The sequence below is a fragment of the Haliaeetus leucocephalus genome, unplaced genomic scaffold (assembly GCF_000737465.1).
Source record: "Haliaeetus leucocephalus isolate CR32 unplaced genomic scaffold, Haliaeetus_leucocephalus-4.0 Scaffold240, whole genome shotgun sequence".
NCBI classification, from domain to species: Eukaryota; Metazoa; Chordata; class Aves; order Accipitriformes; family Accipitridae; genus Haliaeetus; species Haliaeetus leucocephalus.
In genome coordinates, this window is record NW_010972676.1 from 12,753,927 (window position 1) to 12,777,166 (window position 23,240).

A 23,240-nucleotide genomic window follows, 5' to 3' on the forward strand; every position below is an offset into this window, starting at 1 on the left:
GTTCCTGCAAAAATGTATCCTGGTCTCTGTCAGTTCCATAGCTTTGAGATCCCAGGGAGGCACTGGGGAGAAGGTAGACAATTAATTGATCCAAGCAGATCACAAGGTCTCTCATGAGTTGAGTAAATATGATTATCCCCATTTTAGAACAAGTACCAGACGGTTCAGTTAAATGTCTTGCTTAGCATTACACGTTAAATTGGTGTGAGCAATAGGAGTGCAATGGTACATTTGCTATAGCTGGCTCTTGATTATAGATACTAGATCACTGCACTGGGGAACCCATGAAGGAGCTATTTTCCAGGAAATAGATTTCTAACTTGTTAGCATTTATTTTTATATCTACAGCAATTTTTAGTAGATATTTTCATTATAAACCTACCTTTAGCTGCGCAAAGCTGTTGCTGTTACTGCTGTTTTGTGTGGGCATATATTAATGTACATAAGAAAGTTTAGTGCCAGCTAGTTTAATCAACTGGCACAGTATGAAAGTGAAGACTGGTTTGTAACATTCTTCAGAGGATTGAATTAGTGACGTAAAAAAGCCCAATATAGCCTCAAATAATAGGCCCTTTGAACACCACTTTCATATCAATCAAAACATCTAGATAGAAAAGAACAAATTTTAAAGCAGCAAAAAGCAAACAGTTTAATCCTTCACTAGCAATTCAAAAGCCCCTACTTAAAAGTCAATTATAAAACCTTTTTACCATTTAAGCTACCTAAGTCTAGAGTAATGTCTAGTGCCCAAGAGCTTTCCAAGGACCTGTTCCGGCAGCGAGTTAAGTCCCTCATTTCCCACTCCAGTTTTTAGCATCGCAAATATTCCAGCTCCTATTGCGTGAAATCCTAACTACAGACCTCTTGTTAGGTTAATGACTGTGGTTATAGCTCCATTTTGAGTCAGTGTATGAGTTGAGTATAGATTTCATTGGCCTATAATAATGCTTATTGCACTGGGTAGAGAGAGTCCCCTAGAGCTGTTTTCTGTATTAGTTATGTGTATAGGTGTATAGCCTTGCCTTCTTCCAGCTGATATGAAGCATCATTATCTCGAATAGGCTTTGTTATTGTTGCGCAGGACAGGACAGACTCCTTTTGCAAGTTATGAATGGCAGCATGTGTTCCTAATGGATAACTGCTCTGCAAGGGCTTAGCATTAGCAGTGACTCAGGAAGTATCCTGGGATGGCCTTTCTTGTCTGTTCACATATCTGTTCAGCTGAAGGACTTGGCACCATGCCTGCAAACTGCCCAAAGCCCCCTGCTTTCCTCAAAGCCAGAGAGAAGATAAGGGAGCTGTTGACTGAAGACAGGCTTTGACAGCTGCCTGTGTACCCACCACTGCATCAGTGATCTCTTCCCTTTGTTCTGTGAAATGAGAGTGAGGACTGTATACCTTGCTTCACGAAATGGGGAGAGAAGAATGCTGCGTTGTACTTGCTTGACCTAAAGATTTGTAAAGCTTACTGGAGCCTGCACTGAGGTGGGGATCCCACTCTATAACATAACTAGGGAGTTACTATATGCAATCCTGTCTTCTCTCCCTCCCTGCCCCCCATATAGTTTGCTTTATCTGTGCTTAACTCCAGTGAGGATGCCTAGTAGAGATCTGTGAGCAGGCCTGGGAGTATTTTTGTTTGCTGTGTTGCATATATTGTTGTCCCTGTTTTGTTTTGCAGGTGAAAAGTATCCAAGTACAAAGAATCCGCTATGTCTGGAATATCTATGCAAAACAGTTCCAGAAAGTTGGGTGAGTTCAATACCCTGGTCACAGAATTCTCTGAGGAAGTCAGGCTTCTTTGTGAATAATGTCCTAAGGAAAACACTCCCTTTATGTTTTAGAGCCCTAGAAGACCACCACACTTGCTCAGCTATACATGCCAAATTTGGTTCTGGTCTCACCTGCAATGAACGGAATGTCAGGTACACATTTTAAAACACAAGTACTTAACATATGAATTTCAGAGAGATGTAAATTCACTGCTGTTGGTGCAGTTTCCTTGACTTGTGTATCCATAACACAATATGCACATAATTTTAGATGAAATGGCCATGCATGAAAAATTGAATGAAAAGGGCTAGAGAATGTTGTGTATTCCTTGTCAAAGTTTCTGAAATGTCTCAGTATTCATCACTTATTGTTCTCAATCAGGAAATAACTATGTCCTGTAACTAACTCTAAGCAGTTCTTATTTGGTGTAAGAGAAAGTCTCCATGAGATAGTGCAGGTAAGTTGTGTGTGTGCTTCTTCAGTGGGGCTCCATGTAATTGTATTGAACTTCTAAATCTATTAGTTCTGGTCATTGAATTTATTCTCACAAACTACTGTATCATTAGACAATTTACAGAATACATATTCCTGAAACTGCTAAATAAAGAAATGATCTTCAGTTGATTGAATACTGAAAATCCAGCTCCTGGCCTTAACTCATGTTGACTCTTACATTTAAATCACCCTTAACTTTATGCAAAATTATTTGGTTTTAGATAATTTAGTTTTAGGTGCAGAATTCCTTTGTTTGTGGTGCTTCAAAGGAATTTTTGCATGACGGAAATGTTTGCCTAAAAGGTTGTGTTACACCTCTTGTCTTTTTAAGTAGATTTCATTGGTACAGTCATCTTTTCTGACATAAGCACTGTAGGGGCATTTAATGTTTTTTTCTTGGAGAAAGGTCCTCACAGCCTTTAAACTGGGATCGATACAAGCTCTCTGGACTATTGAAAGCTGCAGCTTCTTGAGTGAGCTACATTGTCACTATTTTATCCCTAAGTGATGTATCTTTATCCCATACAGGAAAGTTATATGTGGGCCAAACACTATTGATGTTCCAGTGATCCCTATTTGGAAACTACTCATCAAAGAGGTTAAGCATTTCTGTTGCTTTTATTCTAGGCTACTTGGGGAGGCAGAGTGTGCATATAGAATATAATGGATTCTATGCCTGAGTTAGCTTCCCAGTACTCACTCATCAAGTACACTCCTTTTTCAAATCCTGTTTAAAGCTGTTCCATGAAATCACCATAAATTCATTGATTCTCCATTGTTCCTTATCCTCCATCCCCATGCCTGTATGGCTGCTTCATATTTGTATGTATCTGTGTCCTGGGAGCTTGTTCTGTTGGCCTTACAAGGGTCAGTGAATGTTTACAAGCTGCACTGGAAGTCAAACCTTCCAGGCAAAGGCTGTCACTTGATCAGCAGAGATTAAGTGAACAGCAGTAGCTGGCATATGCCTACAGCTGCAGAGAGATCCAACAAGCTCATGACTCTGAGCACAGCACCATGTAAAGCACTAGTATCTTTTTCAGACAGGAACTGGCTATATGTGGCCTAAACTGAGCGTTTGTGGAGATGTGCCTATGGTATGTGAGCTCCATCCTCATGGCACAACTTGCTCTTCTGTCACCTTTGTTACATTTCTTGTAAAGAAGCAAGCAAAACAAGGCTTGGGCTGAGCCATTCACATCCCAAATAACATCCTTTTGGTCCAGATTATTTGGCCCTTCTGTCAGATGGAAATGGTCCAATCTGATTAGACTGAAGCCACTGCTAACAAAATTAGAAAGGGGGTCGGGAGACACAACACTTAACTCAATAGCTTTTATTCCAGCCCAATTCTAATGGGTTGGACTGGCTGGGTATACTGGAGCCATTTAAGTGTGGCCAGCTCTTGAGTATTGCTCTCTCTCCAAACAGGTCTTAAATCCATTTTACGTGTTCCAGCTGTTCAGTGTGTGTCTGTGGTTTGCTGAAGATTACATGGAGTATGCCACTGCCATCATAATCATGTCTCTTCTCTCGATTTTTTTGACTGTATATGATCTTAGACAGGTGAGACACCTCACCTTTTTCCACAAGGAGAATTTATTTCTTATGTCTGGGAAAGGCCAGGATGTTACAAAATGCACACGTACAGTCCTATGAGAGTTACTTAGAGGTTTAGTCTCGTGACACTGTGTAGTAGCAGGTGCAATGCCCTGGCCTCCTAGTCATCATAATCTCTGTGTGGTTCTTTACCCACATCCTCCCTTCCCCATTCCAGTGCTTTGCTTTGTAACCTTTTGTTACACCTTCTCCATAATTAAGGTGGGGATTTTCTTTCTCTGTATGATTGTATGGTTCCTGGCAGGGCCAGACCCCAGTTTATGAGGGGTCTCATAACCACAAGTAACAAAAGGGAATAATTGTTAGTGGATGAATTGCATCATGTAAGTAAGATGTAACACTTTTGTGTGTTCTTCTTTAATTTATAGCAATCGGTTAAACTGCACAGACTGGTTGAGTCTCATAACAACATCATGGTCACTGTCTGCAGAAATAAGGAAGGTGACTCCTGTACACTTCTTTCTTCAATGTGTTTCATTTCTATAGCAATTTATGTCAAACCCAAGAATGTATAGTATCAAATTCTAGAGCAGTTTCCTCTTCTGTCTCTCAGCTCGATTAACTAGCTTCTGCAGATTGGGTTAATTTGACCTAGAAGTACGTTGTAGCACATCAGTCATATTCATAACTGTTTGAGTGCAGCCTTAGCAAAAAATGATCAGGAAAACTATGTTATTTTTCTTAAAGCAGTGCTGACAAGGCTAACTACATAGCCATTAAAAGGCTGTGAGTCCACCTAATCACTCCATGCAAAATCTGTTCATTGCCATGGTATTTAGACCACAACCCAAAAAGACAGAGTCAAACTAAGAAACGTAGATCCAAGCTTCTTCAGTTAGGTCAGTGCATTGGAACAATAACCATTGGTTGGGCTCCTGGGGAGATAAGAAGGAATTCTGCAGTTCAAACTGATGCCTAGGCTTTTCTAAATATTGGAGGTTGTATTCTTAGGTCCTACTTGTGGTCCTTTGTTTATCAGCCATTATAAAGAAGTAACAATCTATTCAGCAGGTAGTTCCTTATATTTTTTCCCCTTACCACAGAGAAATATATGAAGCACAAAGTTTGCATTACATGTCACCTACAGGTTTCCAAGAGCTGGAATCACACCATCTTGTTCCTGGAGATATGCTGGTTTTGAAAGAGGGCAAAACCCTTTTGCCTTGTGATGCCATCCTGATCAGCGGGCAGTGCATTGTCAATGAAAGCATGCTGACAGGTACAGCTCATCCCTCCCAGGTTTACCATTAAAACATCATCATAGCCCTATGGCTTCAGCCAGTGACACAAGACATACAGTGTTATCATGTATCACCGTTGTTATGAGATAGTCTATAGCTAGCTTAGAAGGGGATTCTTTTGGGTGTTTGCTATAGTAAAGTCTGGATTGTAGTTAGCTTCAGCTTATCTAAATAGACAAGATGGACTTTAGGAAGGGCAGTTCATCCTTTTCTTCCTTTCTGGGGTGTAGAATTTAGGAAGACATCCTCTCATGAGAAAGGGAGGAGTGGGCGGTGAAGAGGAGTGAGCACAACAGGAGATGAAACAGCAGATATGGAGCAAAGCTGTTCCCAAACACGGCCCATGGTCCACTCAGGCTGTAGGGATTTCTCTTGGTCACTCTGAATATCTTGTCGCTGATTTCTGCAGTATCTCCAACCTGCTGGAGTGTCTGTCTAGCCCTCCAGACACTCAGCTCCTTGTTCATGTGATAGCAGTGGAGGACACACTAGGTGGGAGAATTCACTGCAAAGCAGGATTTTTGGTGCAGATGTTCATAGTTCTGTTTCTTGTCTTTAAATTTGGTCTTGGTCTGGATCAAACTGAAGCCCACAGTTCTGAAATTTCATGTAAATGAGAAATTCCAGAAACCCCTTTCATTTAGAAAGCTTCAGCTGTCAGAAGGCTTCACCTTAGTATCTGCTTTGACATAAACAGGATATTTGTTAGCTGTCAAGCATTGAGCTGAAGGCTCTCCTTTTTACTAGGGAAGGGGAAATAAGGAGTGTCATGTTTAATCTGCCTAAGGGAACAGTGTAGTGACCTGCACATGAGGTTCAAACTAGGTAAACAACTTGCAGCCATCAAATAGTCATGCAATACCAGTTCAGATCTCTGTTCAAGTCTGTATATCTGCAGCCAGGGTTTGGAGTCCTTGGACTGCTTTCAGTTCTCAAACTTACATGAAGCTGTTGTAGTGATGCAAAGGAGAGCTCTTCTCTGGCAGAGTCTATTTGCTTGCTAAGCTTCAAACTCTTAGTCACTGAAGATGTCACAATATAAAAGTAACATTTCTCTAAATTGGTTTCTCTAGTAAATACCTTTAAATTACCATCTGGATGTCTAGATACTGTACTTAATTGAAACTCAGCAGGCTGATTTTAAGGTGTACTGCAGTTTTCATCATCTGAGCTCATCTTCCCTAGGGGAAAGTATTCCAGTAACAAAGACTCACTTACCCCAAGCTGATAACTTCAAGCCCTGGAGAATGCACTGTGCAGAGGATTACAAAAAACATGTCCTTTTCTGTGGAACAGAGGTCATACAGACCAAGGCAGATGACACAGGAGTAGTAAAAGCTGTGGTGCTGCGGACTGGTCAGTCAACACTTCAGTTTGGTTTTCCTTTCATGCTTTTTCTTACTGGAACAGTCTTATTTGTCCAGTCACATTAAGTTAAAGGTATTAATCCAAATTTACAACAGATGGAGAATTGATATCCTGGGCTGGGCTAAGCTATTATGCATTGTTTCTGCTTGGCATAACGTTTACAAAAACCACTAGCATATGATTACGAAGAAGAATTTTTCTTTGCTTCTGAAACATTGAAAAAATCCTCCTTCTTAAGACAAAAATAACTTTTTTCTATATTCTGCAGAGTAGGTCACATACACTGAAATGAAATATCAGGGCCTTCTTTCTTACGTTATGGAAATTATGAATCATTTTAAAGGCCTCAGTTCTTTGTAGAGAATTTTGGAAATGTTTTCCCCTTGGAATGATTTTAGTTTGTCATTTCAGGTTTCAATACAGCCAAAGGGGATCTGGTGAGGTCCATTCTCTACCCTAAACCCATGAACTTCAAGCTGTACAGAGATGCCATCCGGTTCCTGATGTGCCTCATAGCATTTGCAGCCATTGGAATGATCTACACAGTGTGTGTATTTGCACTCAATGGGGTGAGTTACTAAATGCAGGAGAAATGGTCACACCCAGTTTCAAGAGACTTGAAACTTGAGTGGCTTCACATACATTGATATTTAAAAATGCGGTCCTTGTCACTCTCCTTTTTGCCTTAGTATATGAGGCCATTTTACAATGTAATTGAATTTCTGACAGTACACAAGCTCTCATACATTCAGTTCCAAGGTGCCAAAACCAACTGTTTCCCAATAGTCATTTCTTCTGATGTCTTAGCAAATCCTATGCAAGCAGTGCATATCGTATCAGCAGCCTTCTGTACACCAACTGCCTCTGTGTGTTGCCTGCCCTGTGCTTGCTGATACATGTAATTACCAGTGCATGTTAATTAGCATAGTGCTTTCTAGAGCTCTGAAAATGGGAGATCCCAAGAGCATAGCACTCTGCAAGTAGCTTTTACAGAGTTTTTGTGGCACTTTTTGTACATTCCTAGAAAAATCACCAGTGAGTCAGGGGTTAAATGGGTCACAGACTGATGTGTCATTGTGAACACGCAGCTTTCCAAAAACTTCAGTTTAGATCAAAGACCCATCTATCCCTCTCCACTGTCTCTGAGAGTAACTGGTATCAAATGCTTATGGAAACTGGTTAGGAAGTAGGGCAAGTATAGAACAATTCTTCCCTGGTGTAGTCTTCTAACTTCTTGAAGAGAAAGGTTTAACAGTTCAGTAAGCTGTCTTTTTGTATCTAGATTTAATAGCCACTGAAAATCTCCCAGAGTGTGGTTTAATATATTTCTGAATTTTTTATGCCTTGGACTTGACAGCACCTGTGGCAGTGATTCCCACAGTTTCATTATGTACTGCATAAAAATGCTCTTAAAGCTGCTCTCTAAATCACTGGGCACTGTAGATTTTTGTTTTAGAGAAGTAGCAAATAGCTGCTTTCTATGTGATGTTTCCTGTACTATTCATGATTTAGAGATCATTGGCCACCCCTTCAGCCACCTTTCTTCCATGTTACAGAGCCCTGAACAGTACAGGTGTAAACACAGATCCCTGAAATTTACTGGTGTTACAAAGATCTCCCTGTTTTCTTCTGCCTTTTTTTTTTCATATCTTTGTATAGTCATTTGGCAGGGGGCGGGGTGGGGGTGGAAGGGAGATACCTTCACTTAGTTATCACTCAGCTTGATATCCTTGAGAGCTTTTGGGGAATAACTTTTGCAAAGCCAACTATCCTGTATCAATTAAGTCATCCACATCTCCACTGCTTTTTTCCAGAGTTCTCCAGGAGGTTTATGGGGCTATTAATTCCCTCTCTGAAGACCGTGTTAGCTCTTCTCTAATGTGCCATATACATCAAGGGTTGATTAATTCTGTATTATAATTTTAATCAAGTTTCTCAATGTAGAACTAAGACTTAATGTGTTGGGAAGCAGCAAGGGACAGTTATTCCCTAGGGGAAGGCAAGCCAGGAACTGAGGGTGACCGGAGGACAGGTAGTGCCCTCACTGACCAGAGGAGAGTCACACAGTATCTGAACATGGTGGGGAGAGCTGGGGAGAAAGAGATGAGGATGAGAGAAGGCTGCAAACATGCCTAAAGGTGTCCATCCAGGAGACGGTACTAGAGGCAGGTACACCTACAGCATGGCTGAGACAGGGACTGAAGGTCCAGGCCTGAGCTTAAATAGGGCTCCTGAATCCATGAGCAGAAGGGGTGGGTGGAGGTGAGGCTAGTGAGGGTAATTAAGGCCTATTCGTGCAGCTAGGGCCCTGCCATATTGGTCTCTAAATCTCTGGATGGTTTGCCTGAAACCCTTTTAAAAACAGTTCACTCATTCTCATGCATTAATGTCAATGTAAAAAATAGTTGCACACTGTAAACAGTAGTTCTGCAATTTTTAAAGCCTAATTGCTTTAGAACTTCCTCAAAAACTTTCAAGAAATAATTTCATGCCTTAATAATTATCTGCCAATGTAAAGTCCAAGTCCTGAGTTGCAAGGTTGATTCTGCAATTCAGCTTTTGAATCACTTTTCTCCTTTGGAATAATCTACAATCAGTTGGCTCAGAAGATTAATTCCCCTTGGGATATCAAAGAAAGTGTGTTTAAGAACATATCCTGGTGTCTGCTTTGCAGGTTTTTTTTGTGGTTTAACTTCCCCTTTGTAATATGTAAAATACATGCTGATATTATCACAGCAGCTGAAACTGTCTTGTCAGACTGTCTTGGTGTAAGATTCAGTCACATGGTATACTAAATGCTTCTGTGAGTGTGTTTATCTAAAGGTGGTAAGTGTCTTATTCTAACATAAAGTAGATAGAAAATATTATCAAACTGGTGCCTTCTGTGGTCTGAAACAGTATCAATGAAGGAAGAATGAGAACATGATGGAAATTCAGCACATCAAATGCAACATGATTTATGGTCAAAGTTCCAAGCTCAGAAGCAGTAGTAATAGAACTCTGTGATGGTTTGCAGATCCTTCTGAACTGCAAATCAGCTTTAGTTTGCAGTGTCTCAGTTCAAATGCAGTTTGAAATGCATTCAATCCTTTAGCAGTGATATCAACTGCCAAGAGTTACAGTGCTGACATTTGGCATATGGGCAGTCAGTTTTACACCGACCTCTAAGCTCCTAAATTAGAGATTGGTTTTAGAAATGTAACTTTTACTTCCATGTCTCTTCCTGCAGGTAAAAGCAATTTCCTTTCACAACTCCTAGAACATAAGGTCAGAAGAAATCATTAGCTCATGCATTCTGCCCTCCTTTTCAGCACCATCCCATGTCTCACCTGTGACCCTAACATGGAGTCCAGAGCTATGCCTGTAGGCAGTTGGATGAATGCCCATATAAATGGCAGATTCTTGTGTGCTGTATCATGGGAAACTGAGCTTGACTGAGGGTGCAATAACGTAACTGGCATGTTTGAACTCATGTGCTTTGGAGGAGACTGTGAGATCTGCCTGGCAGGTTTGTTGGCATGGAGAATGAAGGAAGGCCTGGAGGCTGCTCTTTAGCAGTGGTGTAGCCTTAAAGCCTTTGGTTAAATTGAAGCAATTAATTTCTTAGGGAGATGAATAACGTGTTGGAGCATAGGCAGAAAACAGCAAAGCCTGAAGCACCTGCAGTGGAGGGGAGGAGGGATGAAAAGTGCTACACTCAGACAATCCAAGCAGCACTCCTTGCCACCCTCTTGCTGATAATTGCCTTTGGTTTTATGACAGGAGGAGGCAGGAGAAGTGGTGAAGAAGTCTTTGGATGTTATCACTATTGCTGTCCCCCCAGCTCTGCCGGCTGCCTTGACAACAGGGATCATTTATACCCAGCGGAGGCTGAAGAAAAAGGGCATCTTCTGCATCAGCCCACAGAGGATCAATATGTGTGGACAGCTGAACCTCATCTGCTTTGACAAAGTAACTGCTATGTGATGGTTACTCTTTTACTAGTAATGGGAACCATGCTAGGGGTGGGAGACTGTGGGTTTTGATCAAGCATTTCCATTGTATTTTAGAAACACACTGACCAATCTTGCATACTTAAGTTTTTGTTGTCCGAACAGACACTGTTGTGAATTTTTGTTTTTCTTGGAATCTAGGAATTGGCTGGTAGCACTCTTGCTCTGCACTGTGCTGGCATTTTCTGGACAGTAACTTCTTAAAATAAGTCTTGCTTTATATTCTTATTGGAGCTTTCATGTGGGAAGTTAATTTAAATGTACATTTTAACTTAGACTGGCACCTTAACAGAAGATGGCCTGGATCTTTGGGGCTTGCTGCCCTGTGAAGGAAACTGGTAAGACTCCTTGACACACCAATGGCATTTAAATTTGGTGGGATAGTGACTGAATTCTCCTCCTAGACTTATGAACAAATCTGAAAGACAATTAATGTCAAACAGCAGTTTGAAGTTCCCCATGTTTAGATTTCCAATATTATTTCTATAGCCTCTGGAACATGAGTTGTTTGCCTCATCCCAGGGGTCCTGCTCCACATGAAAACATGCAGCCACTGTTGTCAGCATTTGGCAGAGCATGCCCAGGCAGGTGTAGTCTGCAGTACACATGCTAGGTTAAATCTCAAAGCTGCAGCTGTGCCTCAGCCCTTTATGACAGGAAGTCACTGTTACCCATGTTTGCCACTCAGTTCCCTCAGTGCCCATTTACATTTCCAGAAATGTGCGTGCACAAAGATGCTCAAACTTGTATCAGGCTCACAGCTCAAGAGTCCTTGCACAAGCCTTGAGGAACATATTTTATAAAAATCTGTTCCTCTGTCCATCCCAATGGACTCCTTAACTATGTAGATAGAATACACCTATTCTGAGCATGTGTATCCCAGCCTTTAACAGGTGCATGAGAAATAGCTCATGGGCAGGGATAAGTCCCCAGAAACATGCTTGTGGTCTGACCATGGGACAGGACTTTATGATTTTTTTTTTCTGTTAGTCATATGCTGTTTGGTGTTCTCTGATGGTAATTTTTATGTTCTCTTTCGCGTTAGCTTCCAGGACATTCACAGCTTCCCTGCGGACCACAGCCTGCCTTGGGGCCCAGTGTTCAGAGCAATGGTGGTTTGTCACTCACTAATTGTTTGGGAGGGCAAGATCCAAGGAGACCCACTGGATGTGAAAATGTTTGAGGCCACTAACTGGGTAAAGCTATGCTTTGTCTAGGCAAATAGTGGTGGGGAGTTTTGGTGTTCTCACAAAGGAGAAGTGTCCCAAGCCCTCCCATGCCAATAGCCACTTCCCACACAGAAGTAAAAAAGCTAAAACCCAGAAGAGATACCACATGCTCAGGCTTTTGGAGAAATCTTCCTTGTTTCTGCTTAGAGCATTCACCTAGGAGTACTTTGAGTACTTAGCTTATTTGACTGGAAGTGGTGGATATCATACAAACCCCACTGCGGTATCAACTCTGACTGTGGCGACTGCCAGATAACAAGTCCCAGATGTGATTTATATGCAGATTAAGATTGCTTTTACAGAGCATATAAAAGACTTCTGCAGCTTTGAACTAGATACAGGACTGACATTTGTTAAAGCTCTGTCAATGTGGAGATATTTCTGCCATCTTCAGGTTTGAAATCCCATGCCCCTATGAAAGCACTCTGCTTTCAGTCTCTGTCCCATTACCTCCAAACAGTCATCAGTGTTGCTATTTACTCTCTGATCAGTTGGCGGGGGGGATGGGGAATGAGTATTTATGAAAACTAAAAGGCTGCAAATCTGAGATGGGTAAGAAGAAAACATCAGTAATTACCTGGTGGAAGGTATAGCCACAAGACATTGCTGATGCAAGGTAAGAGATTCAGGGCAGGATTAGCTAGTTACATGGGTGACAACATCCATAGTTAACACCTGTCTGTATTGTATCTGCAAAATACGTAAACCAGCCAAATTTCAAGGAATAATCTACCCAGTAATGACAGAAGTTACAGGGTGTTTTTCCTCGGAGAGATCACCTTGCCATCTTAGCCTTAGGCAGACACCCATCAAAGTTATAAATTAAACAGGAATAATCCTGTTAAATAATACCTGTGAAACAGGAATAATCGTGTAGCCTTTGACACCATAAAATATTTTTGTTCCTCACAGTCATCTTGTGATGATTAAAAAATCCAGCCTATTTGTGGAATACTTCAAGAGCAGAGAATGGTGCTTTCTGGGTCTATGTTATATCTAAAGATTTTTGCATATTTAAGTGGGTTATAATGATTAAAGGATTTATTGTCAGCAAGAGGACATAATCTATTTGCTGTGCAAGAGTACAGCAGTATCTTAGTGAAACTGGTGAAGCTCTGGATTTGATTGCCAAGGGAGGCAGTAGGTTTTCCATTACTGAAGCTTTTTAGTGTGAGATCAGACAGACCTCCCTCAGGAATGAATAAGATACCTTGTTTTGAGGGAAGGAATAGCTCTAAATGATTCCTTGAGGTTCCTTTCAGCTCTACTGGTGCTGTGATCTGAAAGATTTTTGTCTTTTCAATACACAGGTGATAGATGATTCCAGTGGACACCAGATTGAAGGTCAAGGATCCACACATGCCACAGTTGTTAGACCTGGGCCTAAAGCCAGCAGTGTAAGCTATTTTCAAGATTCACTTTCATGATCAAGTTAAACTGTCAGTGTAAGAGTTACCTTTCAGTAGAGAAATGCTTGGCTGTCCTAGTCCAAGACAGCTCTTCCACACTTTGTCTTTTTTGTACTCCCTGCAGAGAGATTGCCTTGCTCTCTCTGATTAAAAAGAGATGCCTGGGGGAGCTTGCTGCTCACATCAGAAGCAGGGGGATGCTGGATGACAGATTGTCCAGCTCAGGAGTTTGCCTCTCCTGGTGGCTTGAGTCTCAATCCAAACTCAGCTGAGTGGTGAAGACCTCTAAAAGCACTTGGGACTGCTGTGGAGTCTGGTAGCTGATGTCAGACCGTTACTGGTGACATACACAAAGGGGGGTGCTTTCAGACATCCATTTTCCCTTTGCAAGACCAGTATAAGACCTAGCAGGGTCTTGTTAAAGAAACAGGACTAGTGAGTTCCTTTCAGTGAGTTACCTCTAATAGTCTGATAAAGCTGTCAGTGAGCTTTTCCTACTGCTTAAGCTAAATATTTCTGTACGGATTTCACCTCCTCTTTGTATACTGGTCCTTTCTGTCCCACTGTGGCAAATCAGCCCATTATACACTGTTAGCTTCTTAACCATGGCCCAAAGGACAGACCTAAAATCCTTCGGCCTGAGTTTAAAGTCCTTGCTGCAGTATCTAATCCACTTGCTTTTCTCCTAGGCCCCTGTGGAAGGAGTTGCCATTTTACATCAGTTTCCATTTTCTTCAGCCTTGCAAAGAATGTCTGTCATTGCTCAGGAAATTGGTGGGGAACCACAGGTCTTCACAAAAGGGGCTCCAGAAATGGTAGCCCTGTTATGTAGAGCAGAAACAGGTAACTAACATTTATAAATACTTCCTAGAAACATATATGTATAAGTGACTTTTGATGGTGCAATGAAGTGGAAGGTTCAAATGAGATTTCTGGGTCTAAGACTTTATACTTAAGCCTGAAAAGTTAGAGTCTGTCTGTTGTGCTCCAAGTCTAAGGCTAAGCTCCCATACAGCCCTTCTCAGCAAAGGAGGACTGCTAAGAGATAAAAGCAAGTACCAACTCTTGCACAAGTTGTACAGTCTATGCCAGAATAGATATTTAGAAAAATTGTCTACTGGTCCAGCATACCTCAAAAAAATAATTTTCTTTTTTCTCCAAGCCTTGGGAGGGCAGCTAGAAGAGCACAGCTCTTTCATGACACTCCAAGAAGATAAGTCTTTGCAGAATAGTTCAGGATCCTAAGTACAAAGTGATGGAGGAGAGGCAATGATTTTCTTATTGAGCAAAGTTCAGTTCACCAGTTTTCCTTGATCTCCTTGGCTTACTGGTAGACTCTAGGTATACCTGCCCTCTGGGACAGGAACCTTCCCTGCTCCAAGGCTTCCTTTTATTAGAAAGCAGTCAAATGCCCTGATGAACTGTCTTTTCCTCTTTTGTACAGTCCCATTGAACTTTGAAAGCAAGCTTCTGCTCTACACAGCACAGGGCTTTAGGGTCATCGGACTGGCATGTAAATCTCTACAGGCAGGGAAGCAATCTACTGATCTAACAAGGTAAGCCATAGACTGCTTCTTATCAGCTACCTTCAGCCATAGGCTAGTGGTGCCTCACATAGTACCATTACCACAACACTCGTGCCAAGAGCAGAGCTGTGTTAGATTCAGGCCAGAGGGAATCTGATTTAAATCTGGATATAGGTCTGTCTGAGAAAGGGTAAAGGGCACTTTACTACCCCATGCTTATAGCACATGCCCAGACACATTTCTTAACTTCAGATCAACACAGGAAGTATAACTCTAGTACATTCTGAAGTCTAGTACACCCCTCCCTCAGACCATCATTTCTACCAGTCTCCTTGCAGATTTATCCAGGCTTTAAGCTGAAGAGGAGTCTCTTTTTTTTTTTTTTTTTTTTTTTTGTTATCCTGGCTCCTTGATTAAGCAAAGGCAGCAGATGACCCCCATTATACCGCCTGTTCTCTAGCCCAGTCAAAGTCAGCAGACTATCTTCTGCTACTGTCTTGGTCCAATCCTTTAGCTTTCTATCTTTAGTTCTCTTTAGTTTCTAGAGAAGCCAGCAAACTCTTCTGCTATGCTCATGGTATTTGTTTTCCACAAGCCTCACACAAGAACACCTACACGTCATGTCATAACAGACCTATCCAACCCAGTGAGCGAATGTGTGTGATATGGCCCAGATTTTGCAGTTGTGTGTGTAGTTATAGCATGCGTGATGTATATACTGCCAGGAGAAAAACGAAAACTGGAGGTCAAACACAAGATCCGCTGTGAAAGCAGTGACTATTCAGGCATCACCTGACCCAGCTACTTTGACTGCCATGCAAGTGTTTGACGTCACCTCCTCCTTACTACAGTGGCTAAAATAAGTGTTTGAAAGCTTTTCTTTTTTTTGGACTCTTCAGAGTCAACCTGTCTCCCTGAGAGACCTCTAGTTTATGACTCAGGGGTGGGATTGTTTACCAAATTCTGTTCTCAGCTGCATGTGTTCAACTGTAAAAAAAGCAATAGCACAGGTGTAAAGAAAAGAGTAGGAGAGGACAGCATTGGAGTTCCCACATGCTGTTTGCTCAGGTCCTACTGTCAAGAATAGCAGATACATTTACTAAGGTGTGTTTCTTTGTTGTACACTCCTCAAATGAGAAGGGCTAGTGGGCATGAACTTTCCAAATCAGACCACCACATTTTGGGAATCCTGCAGGAAATTCAGGGGTTTTTTTCATGCTGGCTAAGGATGGTGCATGAATGCAAAACTGTCCAACTTATCCATCAGGCTTCATGCTGGTATGTGGAACAGGTAGGTCAAAATTGGCTCTTTTTCGATTTGGTAATTAAGCAAACATGAACTGGAAGCTGGCTATGTACTGAACTCGTTCTTCAGAACAAGGGAAGAAGAGAACAGAAGGATGAAAAATCAAGTGAAGATCTTCCATACACAACCAGCACCAGTTGCTGCCAGTGGGAAGCAAGCCCTGCTGGTGTTGAAATAGCACCACAAAAGACAGACAGCCTGGGACTGCTGAAAACTAACAAGTTATTTTAATTCTTTTGAGTTAGGTGGGATGGTTAACAGTTATAATTGGCTATCAGCCAATTCAATGCAAAAACGGGCCAAAGGCAAAAAGAAGAATTAAATCTGTCTGTTCTTCACTGTTAGGGAGGAGGTAGAATCTGATCTGACATTCCTGGGTCTGCTGATAATGGAGAATCGATTAAAGAGGGAGACAAAGCCTGTCCTGGAAGAGCTCAGTGCTGCCCGCATCAGAAGTGTTATGGTCACAGGTATCTAAAAAAGGTGGATTATTTATGTGGCCACTGGCCCAGACAGGGAGTTCAATGACGTTTAAGTGAACAGTCTGCTGCTTTGTCACCACCACTGATAGGAACGCACAGACATTTGTATCTTTCAGACAATTATAGTCCAGGAAGCATCTGTGTTGTAGTAATGATGTGAGCTGAACCATGCAGGCTTATGTCCCTGACAACTTCACCAGGCTGTGTCAGATACCTAACTCTTAATCTGTCCCACTTTCACCACAGATCAGAGCTTTCCTGTACCTCTGATGCTTTCCAGTGAGCCCATTTGTTCTCCCTGGTAAGGCTATCAGATGACAAGCACAAAGACATGTCATGCAAGATCCCCTCTTTATAGGGCCTCAGGAAATCCTGTTGTCATAAATGAGCAGAGATTGAGCTTGGATGCCAGGACAAATCACTGAACCTTGTGACATCTGGTAACTCATTTATCCCATTTTTTTCTTTAAGGGCTGGTTTGGATTTGGCTAGGATAACCCCCAGTTTTTCCATGATCCAGAGACATTTTTCCAGGAGTCAGACAGATCTTGTCTTCTTGGGCTTCCCCCTTTCAGCACACATCTTACACCAAAGCCACCTAAGGCCAATTGATGAGAATCAGTGATACTAGCAGCAATTTAGCAGTGAATCCCTTATTGTGTTTGGTCTACAACACATAATCTAGGAGCACTTTCCCCATCTGGATTTCTTCAAGCTGAAGATGAAAATATTTCATCTCCAGATGAAAATATTTAATTTCCAGATGAAAATACATTTAATTATTGAGACAGACCTCATCTGCAAAGTTTTGATCTTTATCAAAAACTTTCTTAGGCACAGACACTGAAATCTTACTGATTCCTGCAGATGTATTTGAAAACTTGGAATTCAGGAAAAGGCTAATGTTTCCTCCATAATCAATTCCTCATTACAGAAATTTTTAGATAACGTTCCCCTTGGTTTTTCTAGGTGACAACATTCAGACAGCTGTAACTGTTGCCAAAAATGCTGGGATGATTTCTGCAACAAACAGAGTGATTCTTGTGGAAGCAAACAAAATACCTGGATCTTTTTCAGCATCTATAACCTGGAAACCACTAGAAGAAAACAAAACTGAAGATTACAGAGGTCTGGTGAGCATATAAGAAGCAAGTGTTGTGCAGCAGGAAAACAAACTAAGCTGGAATGCTTTAAATAATGCAGTGGGATTATAGTACTATAACAAAGACCAGTCCTTCACCATCATCTGCATGTCAGAGTGTTATGTGCTAGAAAAGTGTTTAAAAAGAAGGGATCTTTATAAAAATGTACTCCCCTAGATCTTCCTTCCTAGTATATAATGTTGTGAACATGTTTTTCTAGGTTTGAGAAGAGCTTTGCAGAAACCCAGGAAAGATTTGTCTCTAGCCCTCATGCTTAGCTGATCCAGTTTAAAGCATGTTTCCTTTCCCTGCAAGGTGAATTTGATAGTATAGATGTGGACTTAAAATTTGTGGAACTGCACTGAACGAACCAGCCCTGTTCAAGCAGGTAGAGAGTTAGCACTTCCCCATACCTGCAGAATTAAAACACAGATTAACTGTTGAGAAATTGCATATACGCAGTGAAACATAAGCTAGCTATGCTAAGAAATTATATTTCATCAAGCATCTCCACAAAGAAACTGAGACAAAGACCAGTTACTCTCTCACTGAAGAGTATGTCTGAAGGTACTGACCCTTCCTTGAGAAGTATCAGTCAGACAGATGGTAGGGAATCTCTGCAGGGGCTGTTGAGGGGCTCCTTCCAGTCCCCCCAGTTTATATACTAGGCATAACATCACATGGTATGGAATTTCCCCGTTGGCCACTTTGGGTCAGCTGCCCTGGCTGTGTCCTGTGCCAACTTCTTGTGCCCTTCCAGCTTTCTTGCTGGCTGGGCATGAGAAGCTGAAAAATCCTTGACCTTAGACTAAACCTTACTTAGCAACAACTGAAAACATCAGCATTATCAACATTCTTCTCATACTGAACTCAAAACACAGCACTGTACCAGCTACCAGGAAGACAATTAATTCTATCCCAGCTGAAACCAGGACACCTAGCTATATGCTCTCTCTAGCCCCTCTCACTCACAGTGCAGCCCACCAGATTGGCACTGTTGCATAAATGCTATCAAACGTGGCAATGCTGAGGGCCAGCTTTTGAGACATATGAAGCACCTAGTTCACACTGAAACGACTGTCATTATATGTCTAAATCCCTTTACATATCCAGGCAAAGGCAATGGGCCTTGAACCCAGGTCTCCCAGAGTCTTCACAAGTGCCCTCGCTGTGGTATGTCCTTTCCTTTGCCTGTAGCAGTGCTTGTGTAAATGCACATAGTAGCTTTTGAGGGCCTGGGAGCAGCACTCATTCTGTCTTGTTTTATAGCAGGATGACAGTCCTCCTACGACTGAACGAAGAATCAGGCTGTCATTGGCATCAGGCCAGTATCATTTTGCCATGAGTGGAAAGTCGTACCAAATTGTAGCACAGCATTTCAGGCACTTACTTCCAAAGGTAAGATCTTGATTATTTAACTGGAGCAGGCTTGCCGTTCGGTAGATTCAGATTGTCCTGATATAATTAGCAGAAGAGATCTGTACCAGCACATCTTTTGGGAACAATTCTAACCCTGAAATACTTATGGGCTGGATGAATCTCTGATATTAACATATGGGGAAGGATCTGAAAATCCCTGGATTTTTTCTGCACATGAGAGGAGCAAACCTACCTCATGGTGTGAGGACATGACTTAAAACATTTGTGCCCATATGCCTGGCCCTTGCACAGCACTGATTCTGTCATGTTTTGGAGAACAGGAGAAACCATGGTATTACACAGCATGCAATTCAGCATGACTTTTCTGTTTCATGGAAAGGATAGTCTCATGAATTATCTTCTAGTAAATCCCTGCCTGGTAGTCTGTGTTCATCAGGTAACTCAAATAACCCACCAAGCCTCTTGTCCTTATTGTGATTGTTACTTTTTCAAAATATTAATTAAGATACCTTTTATCTTTGATCATCAGCCTTTCCGACTTTGGAGTCTAGCATCAGGTGTTTGGAAATGTGAGTTTTTGGTGGTTTCTATTCCAGATTATCACTGAAATCACTGTGACTCTTACCTCAAGTGCTTAAAAAATCACTTCCTTTTTTCTCCTTACAGCTCCTGCTGAACGGAACAGTTTTTGCTAGAATGTCTCCTGGTCAGAAATCCAGCCTTGTAGAAGAGTTTCAAAAGCTGGAGTAAGTTCATAATGAGCACTAAGAGTTAGGAAGCGTTTGATGAATTTCAAGGCTTGAAAACAGTCTAGTAAGAGCTAGCTTTTGTCTAACACAGCCTTTCCTGGAAGTGCACAAAACTGAAACTTCCACAGACATACAACTTGGCAATTAGATTCCAAAAGCCTGTTGAGGAAGAGACACTGAATTCCATGTTGGTTTGGCAACCCATCAAATACCTAACACTCCCATGATTCTGGGTTTTGTTTGTTCACATCATCCTTCATTCTTACTTCTGTTTCTGGGCCTGAAGGAGGGGCACTTGTCTACCCAAGATTTTTAGGAATATCTCCCAGCACTACAGTTTCTCTGATGGTAGCAGTCTTTTTACTGCACTATTGCTGACTCACTGTGATAGGTTAGAAAACATGGCAGCGCATTCTGGATTGGTATGCCCTGTGCTACTCACAGTCACAGAGGTGTATATATATTCTTGAGTCCCAGGTGTATTGTTGCCTGTTATTCAGCTGTTTCCCAAGTCTTTTGAAGACCCCCACCCTCACCTCAACTAGCTAGTCCCTGGCCTTGCCCTAGAGCAGGCTAAGCTTTAGGCTGTTTCAGATTATCAGCCTGGTGTGAGCAGTCGTGAGCACCCCAACCACTGTCTGGCCTCCCTGGACCATCATCAATGCCTTCCAGTAAGAACTTCCCCTGCACTGAAATTCAGGCCTCAGCAGTAAAAGACACAAGTGAGTCACCTTCTGAAGCACTAGGCTGATTTTACTTGGATGCTGCAGGTACAAGGATTTACTTTTAGGGCTTATAATTTCACAAGTTTTTTTCAGCCTCAGGGTGGGGACCTGTCTCCAGATATCCCATTCTCCTTCTCTCTCTACTGCAGCTGCCTCTGTCACTCTCTGTCTGCTCCAAGAGATTCTGACAGGTCTGGACCCCAAAGCAGAGTCCCCATTCATGTCTGTTCCCAGTCAACATGAGGTACCAGTGCCTGCAATCCTTCCTTTCTGAGCAGGGCTGTCACCACTAGCCCTTTCCTTTGTTATGGTTGACCTTAAACCCAGTGAGGGTGGGAGACTGAATCCATGGTAGTGAACATAAAACTTCATGCTAAAGTATTCTTCAGTCCATCACAGCAGAAACTCTTTACTGTAGACACATCTGAGGTGCAAGCCCCAGGCCCATGCATAGTCCAGAGTCCTGGGCTTCTATTTCAGTCTTCAGCTTTCCAGAAAGGCTTTTAACAAAAAGCTTGCATGACTTGCATAAATGACTTGCATGGAGGAGGCTCTGATTCCCTCCTGTTTATAGGTCTTACTTTACCCAGAACTGAACTGTAGGTCACTTTATTTTTTAGTTACTTTGTGGGCATGTGTGGAGATGGAGCCAATGACTGTGGGGTAAGTGAAAATTCTTTACAATATATTTATTTAAAAAGTGAAAAATGAATGCAATGCCAGTAGAATATCCCAAACTGAGCACATGAGATGTGAGTGCTCTGCTTATTCACAGAGCAGCTGTACTGGCAGCACTACTGATTCAGACCTGATCCCACAGTGTGGTCCTTACCATGCAAGAGCTGTCCTAGGCAGATATTGTTGCAGTTTGTGGTCTCAAGGACTGATTAATTTCCTTTGCAAAAACCACCAGAGGATTCTCCAAATCCTCCACTGTGGTTTCTGTCAACATCTTCAGTGTCTGGGGGTGGAGAAGACTAGGGTGAGGAGGAGTTTCCATGGGGAACAGCCCTACAAGGTTTTTGTAAATGCGCATTTTAGAAGTGCGAGAAAGTTTTTTTTTTTCCAAAAGGAAGGGTCCATGTTCAGGAGAGACCCATAACTCCCTTCTGGGCAGGTTCATTTCTCTCTATGACTTCACACATCCTTGTGGAAGTGAGAGCAAAGCACTCACTTGCCATAACACAAGTCCCAAGGATTCTCCTGGGGGAAGCAAGCAGAGAACCTAGACTGTCTACCTAAGGTGTGACTGCAAAAAAGTGCTGACCAAGGAGGCAGAGCCAAACCTCTCTGCTGCAGCTTGTAGTGGATGGCTTTGGGGTCTGTGGAAAATGGACTTTCCCATGCTGTCGTCCCCATTTTTCTTCTGGACCCAATGCCTCAGCCACATCCCACTGGAGGAACCTTTCGGGTGGAGCACACCCAGGGAGTGAAGAGGGCCTGCTGTTCACAGAACGTATCCTGTAATAAGGGGTCACATTTTGGCTGTCGTGTCAGTTGCTGTGTCTTCCTGGTTTGTGAGTGCTGAAGAAGAATGTGACTTTCAGGCTTTGAAAGTGGCGCATGCAGGGATATCACTGTCAGAGCAGGAGGCATCTGTGGCTTCACCTTTCACATCCCGAACTCCCAGCATAGCATGTGTGCCAGAGCTAATCAGGTAAGCATGGATTTTTGCTTCCTCTTTCATAAAGGATACAGTTTCCACTCCTCTCAAATACTAGTGTTGGGTGTTCCCACCAGGCCAGAATGCACGTATCTAGAGAAAAATAAATGTCTTCAACCTTGAAATTGCCATTTACCTAGTTCCCATCTGAAATTCCTTTAAGATATATTATTTCCCTCAAAAACTACAGGAGGAGGGCATCTACAGCTGAGCTTTACAGCATTAGCAGTATTTTAAATGCAAAAGAAATAGCAAAATGAACAATGTTGCATAAAGCTGAATCAAATGTCCACAAATCAACCTGTACACTCCAGGTTAGGCCCTGCCTCTGATAGCCTATGCATGCAAAATGTTAGCATCTGTTATGCCAGGGTCCTGATTTTGCATACTGGGGCATATGAATAACCAGGGACAGTGTGTTACCCTGGTTGGATACTGTATGTTCACTGCAGGAGGAGAGGACTTTTTAGTTTGAACTCACTGAGCAGCTGCTTGGCTTTGTATGTTTTTCCTCATATGGAGTTGTTACCTGCACTATTAATGTCAGCAAGAAAACTCACTGGAGTGAATTGTAGTCTTGGGAACATAGATGACTGGAATCAAGCTCTTTTGCTTGCAGCCAGATTTCTGCAAGTGAAGATTTTGCTTTCATTCAAGCCAGATTTTATTTATTTCACCTCCCAGCAACATGCTGGCAGAGACTTCTCTACTTGTGACACATGCCTGGTTTTTCAACAGCATTTGGAGAGGACTGGCAACAGGAGCAGACCCATCACCTAATTGCTGTCCTTTATTCATGTCTTAACACAGGGAAGGCCGTGCTGCCCTTGTCACTTCCTTCTGCATGTTCAAGTACATGGCACTGTACAGCACCATTCAGTACCTTGGTGTTCTCCTACTGTACTGGGTATGTCTGGGGAGCATGTTGGCTAGGACAGGATGAGCTACTAATCCCTTGTAGGAGAAACATGGCATAGAAGCCACAATAAAAGTAGGGTATGGAGCTTTACCTTTATCTGAGCTGCAAACTTCTGTGGCATGATCATATGGTCCTCCTGTATCCTCAGCTGAAAACTGGAAAGATTCTTCCCATTAACTTCAGCCAGTGGGCTCAAGATCCAAGCTGGGCAAAAAGAAGGT

At 42.2% G+C, this 23,240-nt stretch overlaps 1 protein-coding gene across 7 annotated transcripts in view; it reads left to right on the forward strand.

Moving 5' to 3' along the window:
- Positions 1–23,240, forward strand: part of ATP13A4 (ATPase type 13A4) — a 47,936-nt gene that overhangs the window by 15,180 nt on the left and 9,516 nt on the right. For 4 of the 7 annotated variants that reach the window (XM_010568390.1, XM_010568389.1, XM_010568392.1 and 1 more), the window contains 21 exons: positions 1,682–1,752; positions 1,845–1,925; positions 2,797–2,866; positions 3,700–3,834; positions 4,257–4,329; positions 4,976–5,107; positions 6,315–6,485; positions 6,909–7,066; positions 10,260–10,448; positions 10,766–10,827; positions 11,535–11,685; positions 13,029–13,115; positions 13,817–13,970; positions 14,572–14,683; positions 16,305–16,429; positions 17,411–17,574; positions 18,853–18,981; positions 19,630–19,709; positions 21,058–21,100; positions 21,985–22,094; positions 22,911–23,007. In XM_010568390.1, coding sequence (XP_010566692.1) covers positions 1,682–1,752; positions 1,845–1,925; positions 2,797–2,866; positions 3,700–3,834; positions 4,257–4,329; positions 4,976–5,107; positions 6,315–6,485; positions 6,909–7,066; positions 10,260–10,448; positions 10,766–10,827; positions 11,535–11,685; positions 13,029–13,115; positions 13,817–13,970; positions 14,572–14,683; positions 16,305–16,429; positions 17,411–17,574; positions 18,853–18,981; positions 19,630–19,709; positions 21,058–21,100; positions 21,985–22,094; positions 22,911–23,007 — 2,394 coding nt within the window. Of the gene's footprint in view, positions 1–1,681; positions 1,753–1,844; positions 1,926–2,154; positions 2,231–2,796; positions 2,867–3,676; positions 3,835–4,256; positions 4,330–4,975; positions 5,108–6,314; positions 6,486–6,908; positions 7,067–10,259; positions 10,449–10,765; positions 10,828–11,534; positions 11,686–13,028; positions 13,116–13,816; positions 13,971–14,571; positions 14,684–16,304; positions 16,430–17,410; positions 17,575–18,852; positions 18,982–19,629; positions 19,710–21,057; positions 21,101–21,984; positions 22,095–22,910; positions 23,008–23,240 lie in introns of those variants that run through there. The other 3 variants (XM_010568393.1, XM_010568395.1, XM_010568396.1) reach the window with 3 other exon arrangements.